Source organism: Acanthopagrus latus, chromosome 17 (genome assembly GCF_904848185.1).
Source record: "Acanthopagrus latus isolate v.2019 chromosome 17, fAcaLat1.1, whole genome shotgun sequence".
Taxonomy (NCBI): Eukaryota; Metazoa; Chordata; class Actinopteri; order Spariformes; family Sparidae; genus Acanthopagrus; species Acanthopagrus latus.
The window spans coordinates 19,880,186-19,893,714 of record NC_051055.1 but is presented as its reverse complement, the minus strand read 5'-3'; the positions used below and the strand labels follow the sequence as shown (position 1 = coordinate 19,893,714).

The following is a 13,529-nucleotide window of genomic DNA, read 5'->3' as shown; positions in this document are numbered from 1 at the left end:
GTTCCACACGACAACCTCAGCGCTCTGATTGGCCCAACCGAGGACATGTCTTCGCTCGTCACAATCAAACAACACCCCCTTCTTTTAAGTCGTTTATGTGTAATTGATATCGTCCCCGAAGAAAAAAACGGCTGGAATTATAGTATTTTGGGGGCAGAGAAGTGAAAGTTGCGACGGGGGTCAGCCATGAAGGTGAGTTTGTGAAAGCGCTGCCGAGCACCGCGTCGACTCGGGTTATTTTTCGGTCAAGCTACAACTTTTAAACTTGCTGCCAAAGATCTCCGAAGGTGTCCACTGTCAGTCATGTTACTTATTTATACAGTATCTCAATTCAGGCCTGTCATATTGGAGGTTTCTCTCGTTTTTAGCGAACCTAGACGGTAAATTGGCTTAATTATGTCTGCATATGACCTGTCGCTGTCACGTTAGTGTTTACGTTCAACCGTTTTGCATTTCTGTGTGCTGTTAGTGGGGCTGTACACACACACACACACACACACACACACACACACACACACACACACACACACACACACAGTACATGTACAGACGTTAATTTGGTTTGAACGGTATGTCTATGGCACACATGACATAATCCCTATTAGACATTCATAAATATTAAAATCTACTGTCTTTTTGATATGTAGGTTGAGTAGCTGCACGTCATTTTGGAGCTACAGCCTTTCATTAGACCCCTTACAATATATATGATTAAGACTGCTGCTAAGGATTATTTTCTTTATTAATTACCTGCTTTCTATCGTCTTGATTAATCGCTTTGTCCAAAGGGTATCAGGAAATAGTCATAAAAAAAAAAATCCCATCACATTTTTTTTTTTTTTTTTTTCAATTTTGAAAAATCAAATCATATACAGCCCCAAATCACGGTCACATTGTCCCAGTGGGCTTTACAATCTGCACAGAAACAACGTCCACTGTCCTTAGACCCTCAATTTAAGTGAGGAAAAACTTGCCCAGGAAAAAAAAGGCTGAAGAGAGATCAGGAAGAGCCACAGAGGAGGGATCCCTCTCTCAGGATGGACAGACATGCTATAGATGTTGCATGTACATTACAGAACAACAAAATCACAGTCTATAAATCGTGTTGACAGAATATCTTATACAAGTAATTATATATTATGTGAGGTGTGTGGATCCAGGAGGAAGGCATCGCCAACTGGTGTCTGAGACACATGACGTCCGCTGTCGACCTGGAAGAGGACAGGCCACACAACATAATAGGCAATAAGAAACGGAAAGGGGCTTAACATTTTTTCACAGAAGTACAAATATAAGGAGGTAGTACAACAGAAGGGAGTAACGATCCATCAAAGCCCAGTGTATGACGATCCAGATCTGTCAAAGGTATTTTTGATTACACAACATAATCTTTAACTATGCTGATTTATAAATAATTAATAATTTGAGTCACATTTCAAGGAAAAATAAATAAATGATAAATAGAAATAAACATTAGTTTTTTCCGGTCATCAGTTCAAAACCCAGAGATATTTAGTTTACCATTTACAGTCTTTTCACTTGATTTGTGGACGGCTTAGGTGCATCAATTTGATGGGAAGTCAGAAAAGCTAGAATGGATCATAAATAATCAACACCAACAAAGAGCTTATTGATAAAACTTGCAGAGGAAGACCACTGATGACCAACTATAACCACACGATTTTGTTAGTTTTGGTGCTCTCCACATTAGTTTTACTTTGATTTAATTTAGGTTGTGACTTAAAACCTCTGAGGTGCTGTGCCAAAGCCTTCTAATGGTTGGGAAAAACCCTGACATAAAACAAAACAACAAAACGGGGAAGTCGTCCCAGTAGAGATGCAGAAACAATTAAATGTTCATTTTTGGTTGAAAATGTAGTTACCAAACAAGTTTCTGTTGTGTCAACCAATTGTTTCAGCTCTTTTGGTACTCGTGCTTGAGTTGTAGTGAAGTTATGTTTATGAATGTATTAAATCCACTGAACCACATGTAACATGCTTGTTTCTGCCTTTAGAGAGAAATCCGTTGAAGAATGAATGTGTGACTGAGAGTAATCAAGTATGTTTACTTTTGTCTGTAAGCCTGAACACTAACACGTGTACTAACTGATCTGCAATGAATGTCCTCTTAGTGTAAACCCTGAAATAACACCAACCATTGGAATTTGAATTTCATCCTCCCTGTTTAGTCATGGATTAAAATACTAGAAAAACACATGATCATGTTTAACCAATTTTAAGCTAATGATGATTTGAATACAAAAAAAAGAAGCATGTCTGAGCTTGAACAGTTGACTGTCATTTTTCAGTTAGAATTAAATGCATTGTAGGGGAGATTTGAGATTATTATATATGATTATATTTCTTACTTTTCTTTCCCAGGATGAACTCTAAAACACCCCGTGACAACCCCAACCCTAAGAGAATGATGTCCTTCTCAAGAAGAAATGGACGATGAAGTTGTGGAGGATGGGCTGTGCTGGCTTCAACAGAAATGTTCCTAGTTGTTGAGGAAGTGTAGCCAGTGTGGTTTGTAGAGTCAAAAAATAATTTACCGTTGGTGTTTAGTTGGGAAACCGCATTGACAGTCAATACAGCGCATTAAATTAATCTGATGGAGTACAGTGAGAGGGTGCTGTGTGGGACAGGGGAGGTGGAGCTGGACCCCAATATTGTGAGTGAAGAGGCAGGAAAACTATACTCAGAACTGCAGGTAAATAAAATAGCATTTCCTTTGTATGTCATTAGTGTTTTTCTGAATTGAACTATTTTGTAGATTTTGTTGCACATATTATACTTGGTTTGTCACGCTGCTGCTTTGTGCAATCACAGACAGTTATTGAGACCCATGGTGAAGGTGTGGTCGAGTCGCTGGTGCCCATATTCGTGTGGGTCCTGGAGGGGTTGGCCAGCTGCAAAGCCCAGCTGAGAGACAGGGAAGAGGAGGCGGAGAGGGAGAAAGCAGAGCGAGAAGAGCTGCTGGAGAGATACCAAGCAGAGAGAACACTCAGGAAGGAAAGTCAAGAGGTGGGAATTGATGGAGGGTTGTGTACCGTGATTTCAGTTATGTGATTTTAAAAGCTGTGAAAGTAGGCGGGTTGTCTGTGCTCAGAGCTGTTAAAGCATTTTGTTTCCTGTAGAGGTATCTGGAACTGGATGATCAAATTGAACAAGAGAGGAGAGCCATGAGGGGGAGGGAGAAGGAGAAAGAACGGCGGGAGAGAGATCTGGAGAAGAAAGCAAGAGAGCAAGCTGATCAGTGTGAGTATTTGAATATTGCATAATAGCCCTGTATTTAAAACTTTTAAAGTTTCATTCATCTTTTTGTGCATGTCCTGACCAGAAACACTTTGAAGCTAAATGTTTTTGTTTTCTTGCAGTGGTGGCCTTGGAGGAGCAGAAGGCCAGTCTGGGCAGAGAACTCAGCACACTGAAGCTTACACACAGCAAGGTCAGATACAGCTGTGAAGTTAGAAAAATTGTGTGCAATTGTATCACCACACTGGACTTCGTTAACACACTATTTTATAGTATTAAGCAGATTTTTTTTCTTTATTCTTCTCTGATGTCCTCTCCCTCAGTTGGCTCACACATATCGGGAACTGTTGGAAAAGAAGAAGGATTCTGAAAGAGACTCTCCTCTAAGGTTCCTCTTATTGCATTATCGTTAATATGAAAATAAATCTTATCCTGTAAATAGTGTCTCACAGAGGAAGGCTATAGGTATTCCATGACAGCAGCTTCATTGTGTGTCCTTCTTGATATTGAACCCTGTTCTAACCTGCAGCCTACATTTCTGCAATTAACCATAACAATTGCATCCCAGCAGTAGTGGCACAGTATCTGTGTTTAACTTTCACAAGGATACAAAGAACAGTATATACAACATGTAACTGAAAAATAGCAATTAGTTAACTAAAATTATGGTAAAGCACATTTTTCATGTTTTATTTTTGTGTAAAGGGTCAGCTCACTTGCCAGAGAGTGTAATTCTTTGCTAATTTCACCTTTGGCCTTAGGTCTGAAAAATGGTATTGACAGCTAAGTTTAGAAATAAAGTAAAAGTTTACGTAGCAGCACAAGGAGAGCATTGCACACATGCCTTGCACCAAAATTGTTTTTGGTGTGTTAAACATAATGCACAGATTATGATTTTAGTGATGTAATGGTGCGGTTGAAAGTAAGAAAAATACAGACATGTATGTCGATAATTCAGATGACTTATCTCTGCCTGTGTAACACTGGATGATGTGTTTAGGAATCACATTCGTTCCAAGAATCCTGAATTTCCATCTAACCAAGTCTTGTCAGACTCCAGTGTTAATGAACAGGTAAACATATTCTCACTTAACACACTTGTGTTTTAAAGTTTTAGATACAAGAGTTTGGCAGAGAGAAAGCTGTTTGTTTTCTGCTCTTTTTTGCAGATACTTCAAAGACCACATTCAAATTCTGTTCCGTCGTGTTTTGGAGATCTAGTAGCCAAGGAGGAGAGGGCGGTTGACATTGCGGTAAAGCCCACTGCAGATCAGTTTATCAATGACATCATCAGCTCCACCCCTGAGCTGAAGCAGTTTCATGGCTGTGTGGATGCAAGGTAATGAAACCGTAAAGTTTGAAGTTGGAAAGTTAATCATGAACTAATCACACATTTAGCTAATTGAATTGTTGACACACAGCACATTAAATATACAACTATTTTCTTACTCTTTCATTTTGTTGTCAGCACTCCAGTTGCCAGAACTAACACCAAAGAGCCATCAAGTAATGAGTTGGAGACCAGCGTGGAGGACGAGATGGCAGACTTGGAGGAGACTGAGAGGGAGAGAGAGTACAAAGTAGAGGAGGAGCACAGTGGAGAGAGGCAGGAAAAAAATGAGGAGGAGGAGGAGGTGGAGGAAGATGATAGTATGGAGTGGGAGCTACGCAACACTGACTCTGTGTTCTCTGAACTGTCAGAGCTGAGTCGGGACTATGTGGAGAGTGTGGACCAAGGGGCCAGTGTTAGAGGTAAAGTCTTTATCACAAACATGGTTTATGTACTTTGCCTCCATCTATACAAGAGGTTTAATTAACAGTTACGAAACAGTCATTTTGTAACCCTCAGTCAGATAGTTGTGCAAGCACCTGTAAACTGAAACAAACAATGACAGTGTATTATGTTTTGTGTCACATTGAAATACAGTAACACAAGTAAGTGATCAGACATTGGAGTTGACTGAAGGGTAGTTTCTAAATATAATGTGGCGTCGGTGAGAAACTATTTATATCCTTCTAACATGAAGTGCAAGTACATCAGAGAATAACATCCCCTGCTGCAGGTTTCATGAAGCCTTACTTCCCTTTTTTTAACCATTTTGCACCAGTGAGTGTAGACTTTTCTTCTTGGATGTGAATTAAGAGTAAAGACTAATACTAGTTAGACCTATACTTCTCTGTGTTTTAAGAGTTCTTTTTTCTGTTTTTTTTCCCTGTGTAGGCAGCACAGATCAGTTTGAGGAGATTCTTTCTCAGTATGAGGAACTGAAAGTCACCCAGTGAGTCTTATATTTAATTTCTTTATGACTTGTCCAATGTGATTATTTGACTGTCTGTGGGATTTTTCAAACATTTCCAAACACTCACACAGTTTGTTGTTTTCTTTGTTTGAACTGTTTAGTCTGTTTGCCAGAGGGATTGGTGATTTCTTCATACTCCTGAATTACTCATCTTTTGCTCTGTTTCTTTTTTCAGTGAATTAGTAGATGCTGCCCGTAAAGCTGTGATATCTCGCGTGGTAGAGCTGACTGACGACCGCTCAGCTCTTAAACTGGAAGTGTCGTCTCTTCAGGACACGGTGTCACGATTAGAGGGGCGGGTCAAGGAGAAAGAGGAGGAAATAAAGAGGTGTCGAAGATTGTTTTCCTATTTTGATTTTGTTTGTTGATTCTTTGACTTTTTGGAAGTAATAGTAAATTGTTTTTTTATTTCATAATACTGCTGTAATATTTTTGTGGTTTATATTCACTGTCAATCACAGACTTCGGAAAGAACTGGAACCGTTCCAATGTGAGGATGCTGATGTAAGGAGATATTGTACACAGTAACAGTAACCGCTCAATGTTTATTACGATTTATGAAACTGTTGCATGTACCCCCTTAAATAGCATAAATCTTTCCATTCAGGCCTCTTTTCCCACATCCATGCGGCACTTCTCTCGTTCTGAAATGGCTCGTGTGGTCATGGAGAAGAACCAGTACAAGCAACGCCTGTTTGAGTTGCAGGAGGCAGTGAGACGCAGTCAGACTCTCAGGTAACTTTTGCTTCTGAATCAACATAGGTGTATATGTGCTTTATAGTTTTAATTTTTAAATAAAGAGCTAACAGTTTGACTGAAACAAGAATGAATATATTTCAGATATTCGTCTCCAACCTGTTTTTTTTTTTTTGTTCACTTTTATAGAGCAACAAAAGAGGAGAGGTTCACAGAGGACAGAGGGTCAAGTGTTTGGAGAAAGTGAGTGATTGTCATCTAATCATGACTAAAAACATTTTTTGGTGGGATGTTCTCAAAATACATAAACATTTGTCAGTTGCAGCTTAATTTCCTAAAACAGCAGAGTGCTACTGTGTGCTTGAGGATACTGAAATCTAGTAACCACCGGTTAATGTCAAGCAATAAAATGTTAAACTGTATGAATTCAATTAATTAAAAAATACAGTGGAAAAACAAGGAAATCAGCTGTAAGCATATTAAAGCAGTGAGCATACTCAAATATCAATTACAAAACCAGTGGGGATTAAGCACTGCAGCACTTGGTTTCCAAAAATAGTCTCCATAATAGAAAAAACAAACTACCATTTCAGGGTCCATGTGTACTTGTACTTAAATGTGCAGAATTTGGAGCTTATGGGGGGTTATGTGAAGGTTAAAAGAATAAAAGATGCCATAGAGGGTTTAATCTTTCCTGGTTTTGTCTGTAAAGTCACTTTGTGTCACAAGGACACAACACAGAGTGATTGATATGAACAAGTTTGCAAAGTGATTGCGTGTTTAATAATACCCTTTTATTACCCTTTTTTATTGAGGTTCAACCGCTTATTTGGCATCTCCAAGGAACCCTTAATCCGACCACCTGTGTCTGCCTTCCCCCCGCGAGTGACTTCTCCATCAGTCACTCGCTCTCCTCTGGGGTCTCCACAATTACCGGCTGTCAGTCTAACCCACACTGAGTAAGCTAGTAGCCATTTTTTTGCATCAAAATGGAATAATCATTAAAGACTCAGTCAAGCTGATTTATCATCAGAAGCATTCTCCCTAGATCTGCCTCTCCTGCTGCTCTCTCCCCTCGTGTCAGGAGGAGAGAACTCTACAAAGAAATTCGCTCACACATTTGGGCATCGCTTGGAAAACGGCAGATACACGGGTGGAGCACACCACTGGCAAACACACAGGTAGTAGAAATGCACACATAGGTACACAGAGATACAGCAATCTGACAGCGTAATTGAATGTGGGGGCTTAAATTTCCCTGGCTGTTATATATAATATCATAAGTTTGATTCAGATGTGTGCATTTCCACAATCCTAACAACATGCTGGTGATTAACTGTCATTGATGTAGGAATCCCAAGAACCTGTCCCAGAGCCTAAAGATGTGCCTGTTCTAATGCAGCTCAGACTGTTGGATCAAAGAGACTCCACAGCTAAGGTAGATAATTTCACATCTTTCTCTCTCTCTCTCTCTCTCTCTCTCTCTCTCTCTCTCTCTCTCTCTCTCTCTTTCTCTCTTCATCTTTTTATTATATAACTCATCACTTACAACATGTGGAATAGAGACAAAACAGTACAGGAAGGAAGGACTTGCACACGGAAGCCAGTGACCAGTAGCAGCTTTATAAACACATCAAACAATAATGCTCCAAAGTCTCATACACATACTGATGTAGACATGTTGAAATGCACAATGGAAATGCAGACAAAACAGAAAATATATAGCCATGACAGTGAATTAAGGGCAACATTAACAGGCATAACTCCCCTCTCAATAGAACAATACAAGGGACCAGGACATAAAATAAATGTAATGGAATAATGAAAATAATTCAAGACAGAAACATGTCAGCTCACTGGCTATATGAGCTCATTTCATTGTTTATAATTTGGCTACAGGCAAAGTTCTTCTTTGCTTTATGGATGTGAAATTGATAAGCTGACAGTCAGCTGAACTTTAGTGTTTTCTGTTTTAAAAGGATCAAAACATCTAGTAATCATCATTAGCTTCAAAGTTGATTAAATAACTGTTTTGGGTTTGAAAATAGTCATCGATTAGCTGAATGTGCACTGAAATTCATAAAAGAAGACATGTTTTTCTCTACTTCATTTACATTTGTCGTTTTTGATTTTTTAACTTTGAGAATACAAATTTAGACAAATCAAACCTCTGCTGCATTTAATTGTGGTTCCTAACTTGTTTCTCTCTTCAGCTGAACTGTGCGGTTGCGGTCGCACCTGAGATCTCAGGAGAGGCCACGGTAAGTCTGTCATTATTCTGGTTTAATAAGCAACTCCCACTCTAATCACCATGTACAGTGCAATGCCATCTGACCATAACTAACACTTACCTCGGACGTGTTGTTTCATGCCACTCATCTTTCCAAACTCCATATCCGTCGCTTTTGTGCCAGTGTTCTGTGTGGGTAGTTTCTGGCCCTGCCTTCAGCAGCGATATTACAGTGATTGACCCGGCACGGTCCAACACGGTTCTGGATCAGTTCAGCCTCCCTCCTACAGCTCCTGCCCTCTGCATCTGTGCTGTGCCTCCTGTAGGTCAGTGCCTGTACAAAAGGCTGCAGCAGCTGCCTAAAAACAAATTCTCTGATATGTTCTGTGTTCTTAAAATCCCCTCCGATAGTACTGATAATTTACTGAAAACATTTTGAGAGTAGCAATGTTTACTTAGCTCTTCCTTTTGACACAATCTTTCCTGTCTTATGTCAGGTGACACTGCTGGAACTGTGTGGATTGGAACTCAGGAAGGAAGGTAGTGTCCGCTGAACAAGCAGCTGACTTTAAAAAATATCATTGTGTCTGAGTAAAATACTTGTTGGCAAAGCACCCTGACTGCATCTCTATATATTGTTTTCTCTCTCACAGTATACTGGTACACTCAGCCTCTGCTGGCAGGAGGCGCTGTCTGCAGTCTATTTCCCTCTCAGAAGGCATCCATTCGCTCACGTAAGAAGAATTAAGTATATTAATATTGTAGTCTTATCATTTAATTGTTGTCTGTCTTTATGTGAGTTGTCCTCGTGTCTTTATCCAGAAACCTTTGAAAATAAGTTTAATTTTCTTGACTCATCATTACAGGTATTCCCAGGAACAAGTTGTAGCTGGTTTAGCTGATGGAACATTAGCATTTTTCTCACCTGGCTCAGGTAACGGTTTTATCTTTTAGTGACATCTCAGTCTAATCTAACTCCAGTTATCACATACTTTGATGTTCGGCTATGTTGACAGTGAAGTCATGAGTGGTGTGATTGACAGGTGGCTGGAACCTACTGTCACACTATGTGATGCCTCTTGGATCGAACCCTTTGCAGCCCATTCGCTGCTGCCTTGCTAAAGGTAGCCGTCTGTGGGTGGGATATTGGAACAAAGTATATGTGGTTGATACTGAGAGCAAGAAGGTTGAGGTGAGAAAAAGAATTAAAATCAATTGTTTTCAGAATTGGTCATTTTACTTGATTAATCAGCAACACCTGTTCAGTCCAAGATGATTACTTCAGATGCAAAGGTTTAAATCAGAGAATTTAGAGATTAGTTAATAATTATTTAAGCTCTACAGAGGAGTTACTTACATGTTCACACTCTTCTTCATACTCACCATCATTTTTCCTTATCGGACCTCACAGCAATCATTCTTGGTCTCCGAGCGCAGTGAGCAGCAGGTTCGTTTCCTGTGTGCTGGTGGGAGCGGAGTTTGGACATCATGCCGACTCGACCCAATCCTCAGACTGTTTGATTGGTCCACAGGACGGCCGCTACAGCAAGTCGATTTTACCGCTTTGGTCACTAAAACATTAGGTGCTACAACTGTATTTTTTTCTTTCATTACAAATCTGTTTGAAGTGTAAAAATAATATATTCACAGTGAGACGTGTACTGTGTGTTTCTGTTAGCTTTGGAATCTTCAGTAATACAGTAAGTTTCAGCATAGTGTAGTAAATTCCTACAGTGTTGGCAAGTACAGTTGACACTCACAATGGTGACCAGTGTTTGTGTTAAGCTGGACACAGTATGTGTTTCTCTGTGGGTGGTGGCAGTTCAGAAACTCAGAAAAGGTCAACTAGCCAGGGGAATAAATCTTAATCAATGGACCACAACATTTTTTATGCCATATTTGTCAAAAACATTTTCTTCAGCTCAGCTAACACGTATTTCATCTCCCCTTGTAGGCCAAGCCTTCCTGACACTCTCCCCTCTGCAGATCTCGTCTCTCGCGGTCATCTCAGGCCGACTGTGGGTGGGCACAGGAGGTGGCGCCCTCTTCTCCATTCCGTTATCCATAAGTGAGTTTTGTTTAGACTCAGAGTACATGTACACTCTGTGCTCTATCTAGTATTAACCATGTTAATGATTGTCAACAGCGTCGGAGGCCGTTTCCATCCCATATTGCTCCATTGCATCAGCCCAGCTGTGTTACCATGGACACAGACAAGCTGTCAGGTTCATCATCGCTGCACCTGGTAGGAATCCAGCATCCCAACATGCAAAACATTTTAAATAACTTGTTATTCAGGGACATCCTTCAGAGGGCACTTGTCTTTGCCCCACAGGTTGTTTGATCACCTGTCCTGGCAGCAGCACCGTCACTACCTCTCAGCTCATCCTCAGCGGAGGGGAGGGCTACATCAACTTCCGAATCGGTGAGATGAAGGAAAACGGCATTGCCGTCTCAAATAGTTTAAAAATCTGATGTAGTGTATCAGTGTTGCAGTTATTTACCATTTAATTTATCAAATACATAACTGAGCCATTCACTCTTTCAGGAGACGATGAAAGCGAAGGATCAGTTGAGTTGTCCCAAGCTACACCTCAGCGGTCCGAACGAAGTCACATGATCATCTGGCAGAATCCCACCCCCTCTATGCCTAGCCCCGCCCTCTGACATTATTCATCTCATTGATCTGCCCTTTTGGAAAAAGACAGATCAGACATATTTACTTCACCAACAGAGCGTCCCCATAGAGCTGAATGAACCAACGTCTCATAACAGTATCCTCTTAATAGAAAATATATAACACATACTGTTTCATCCTTGTTTACCTCATTCATTTTGACTGGATTATCCATGTGGGTGTTGATGCCTTACTGTGTGCCTTTTGTAGAATTGGTCATTGGTAATTCAGCTGCCTTTAGCTTTGCATTAACAATGCCTTCAGTTTTGCTGAACATGCAAAATTGTCATTGACATCTTTATTCCATCAAGTGGCCACCTGTTCCTCCTGTCAAACATCTTTTGATCAAAAACTGTAACTTAATAATGTGGCTGCTCTTGAAGCTGCTGTTTATTTTCTTTGTGTGAACTGTGAACTGGAAACAGGTATTGGTTTTGTCTCAGCGTAACGACAATCAGACAGTTCTTATATCCCGATGCTGCATTAGGATTGGGTATAACTTCTTTTGATCAGGGTTTGTGTGTTTCAAATTCTACTGCTCCACATCACATGTGGTATAACTACTTGTAACTTCACATTTTAAATATGTGACTGTATAAAGAACATGTGATATACTTACTTTTAAATGAACAACTGAAATGCTTGTCCTTACATATTATTTATTTTCTCAATCAGTTTGTTTGCTTAATATTGGTGGATGTCTTAATTTGTTTTGATTTCAGTATCTTTTGTAAAATGGGGGAGAGAACATCTTTCAAGTGTCCTATGCAGTATTTATGTGCACTTACAAGTTTATAAGTACAGGTTGATGTCATAGCCGCCTCCTAATCTTCTTGGACAAACAGTTAAGACTTGAGTATTCATTCTGACTCGACCTTGTGCAATCGTGATTATTGTCAATAAAACATGTCTTGAATGGTTAATGTGGTAGGTTTGATTCCACGTGGTGACAGTAAAATCAACCAACGAATGTATAACTTCAGAGGCAATCGCGAAAATAACATAGCAGATAGATCTTTTTAATCTTTTTATGTTGAAATCCATAGTAGTTCTATTACATTTCAATCCGGAGTGAAGTCCACATGCAGCCTGTTGAGCAGAAAGGAAACAAACTATCTTGTTTTTCCTGATGGAAAAAAAAAAACAAATGACCGTGAAAGTTTTTCTCCATGTGAATGGGGTGTTTGTTAACTCCACATGAGAAGTGCTGTTAAGAGAATATGCCACGCCCTTGCCTCAGGCAGTCTGGCCTGCCGCCTGGTTAAAGACAGCTTCATGTAGTTGTTGAAATCCTTTGTATCCACCTCCTATGATGGGCTGCTGTGAGTCCTTGGGATCCGTATCCTTCGGCTGAGGGAGCGGGCGAGGCGGTCAACGGCTCCCTCAACTGCTCCCCCCAGCTCCTTTCTGGAGGTCAGGCCTTCAATGTTGCCACTGTACCACATGACCCAGCCTGCCAGGGAGAACAGCACCAGCAGGGCACCTGAGTACACCAGCAGATCCCCAAAGTCTCTGCCTTGGATCTCCAGTGGAGCAAAGACCCCCAGCAGCAGGGATGTCACACCCAACAGGTCCATCAGCACAGCAAACACCAGGGCCAGCTTACAGTGAGACAGGCCGTCATATTTGGGTGCCATGGCTGCACTGACAGAGAGGAGGATGTCATGAAATGTGAAAGAAAGATATTACAATTTTACAAATGTAATTCTCTTAGTACACTATAATCCAACGTACAACACTGACATCTTTGTTGCTACATGTTTTAAAGTGGCCCCTGTGTTCTCAGTCACAACGAGTGCCACACCTGTCACGCACGTTGAGAGACTGTTTTCTCTCAGCAGACCATCAACACAACAGCTACGTTATTACCAGTATTTTTGTGTATGAAAACGAAATCCCGTCTCACTTACCGTAACGTTACCAGTTTGCAGATTATTTCGAGATTCAGTTAAAAAAGGAAGGAATCGTGTGTTTTTGAGTCCGTCGGGATCGACTCCTCCAAGCCACCAGACCACAGTGAAACCTGACACCTCACACCTGTTCTACCTGTCCTGCCGTTCTGCCGCGGCTCTAACAATAAAGCCACATGTCAAACATGAAAATGTTTGTTTTTGTTGTTTTCGTTATCGTTTCGTCACATAAAGACTGGTGAGAATTTGTCATAAGAAATCTCAGGAATAATGTATGAAACTTTACTGTGCACATGATATTTCACACATACATTGTTTTTTAATATAATATTTTTTTAAGAGTCATCGCTTTGAATACTTTAAAAACAAAAAATGACCCACATCTAAAGCATTTGCCGTGTATGTTCTTCTATTAGTGATGTTTACTGAGGAGGAACGTTAATGTCATTACACCCGGA

General features: G+C 40.4%; 2 protein-coding genes across 7 annotated transcripts; one reads left to right on the top strand and one right to left on the bottom strand.

Moving 5' to 3' along the window:
- The first annotated feature begins 15 nt into the window (after window positions 1-15).
- si:dkey-17m8.1 (C-Jun-amino-terminal kinase-interacting protein 4) lies at window positions 16-12,084 on the top strand. Of its 5 annotated transcripts, XM_037074878.1 has the most exons (29): window positions 16-192; window positions 2,016-2,059; window positions 2,383-2,713; window positions 2,833-3,027; window positions 3,141-3,261; window positions 3,381-3,451; window positions 3,582-3,646; window positions 4,259-4,331; window positions 4,428-4,597; window positions 4,727-5,010; window positions 5,480-5,537; window positions 5,734-5,886; window positions 6,020-6,062; window positions 6,166-6,293; window positions 6,444-6,497; window positions 7,070-7,213; window positions 7,288-7,435; window positions 7,606-7,692; window positions 8,468-8,515; window positions 8,669-8,810; window positions 8,982-9,024; window positions 9,138-9,218; window positions 9,351-9,418; window positions 9,528-9,676; window positions 9,896-10,067; window positions 10,439-10,552; window positions 10,631-10,729; window positions 10,820-10,909; window positions 11,033-12,084. In XM_037074878.1, the coding sequence occupies exons 3-29, from the start codon at window positions 2,615-2,617 to the stop codon at window positions 11,149-11,151; spliced, it is 3,018 nt and encodes a 1,005-aa protein (XP_036930773.1). In that variant the 5' UTR covers window positions 16-192; window positions 2,016-2,059; window positions 2,383-2,614; the 3' UTR covers window positions 11,152-12,084. The 5 variants fall into 5 exon arrangements, with proteins under 5 accessions (XP_036930773.1, XP_036930776.1, XP_036930774.1 ...); XM_037074881.1 differs by lacking the exon at window positions 2,016-2,059 and having other exon boundaries at window positions 7,339-7,435; XM_037074879.1 differs by lacking the exon at window positions 2,016-2,059 and having other exon boundaries at window positions 7,291-7,435.
- LOC119006401 (transmembrane protein 238-like) lies at window positions 11,884-13,410 on the bottom strand. 2 transcript variants are annotated; one of them, XM_037075101.1, is made up of 2 exons: window positions 13,072-13,410; window positions 11,884-12,805 (listed from the first exon to the last, which is right to left on the bottom strand). In XM_037075101.1, the coding sequence occupies exon 2, from the start codon at window positions 12,796-12,798 to the stop codon at window positions 12,469-12,471; it is 330 nt and encodes a 109-aa protein (XP_036930996.1). In that variant the 5' UTR covers window positions 12,799-12,805; window positions 13,072-13,410; the 3' UTR covers window positions 11,884-12,468. The 2 variants fall into 2 exon arrangements, with proteins under 2 accessions (XP_036930996.1, XP_036930995.1); XM_037075100.1 differs by having other exon boundaries at window positions 11,884-12,800; window positions 13,072-13,382.
- Window positions 13,411-13,529: the final 119 nt, after the last annotated feature.

Bases quoted from the DNA above. Each gene is read 5' to 3' on its own strand.
- si:dkey-17m8.1 (XM_037074877.1), top strand. From the start codon at position 2,615: ATGGAGTACAGTGAGAGGGTGCTGTGTGGGACAGGGGAGGTGGAGCTG. The intron at 4,598-4,726 runs GTAATGAAACCG...TTTTGTTGTCAG, and splicing joins CATGGCTGTGTGGATGCAAG to CACTCCAGTTGCCAGAACTA. The intron at 6,294-6,443 runs GTAACTTTTGCT...TCACTTTTATAG, and splicing joins AGACGCAGTCAGACTCTCAG to AGCAACAAAAGAGGAGAGGT.
- LOC119006401 (XM_037075101.1), bottom strand. From the start codon at position 12,798: ATGGCACCCAAATATGACGGCCTGTCTCACTGTAAGCTGGCCCTGGTG.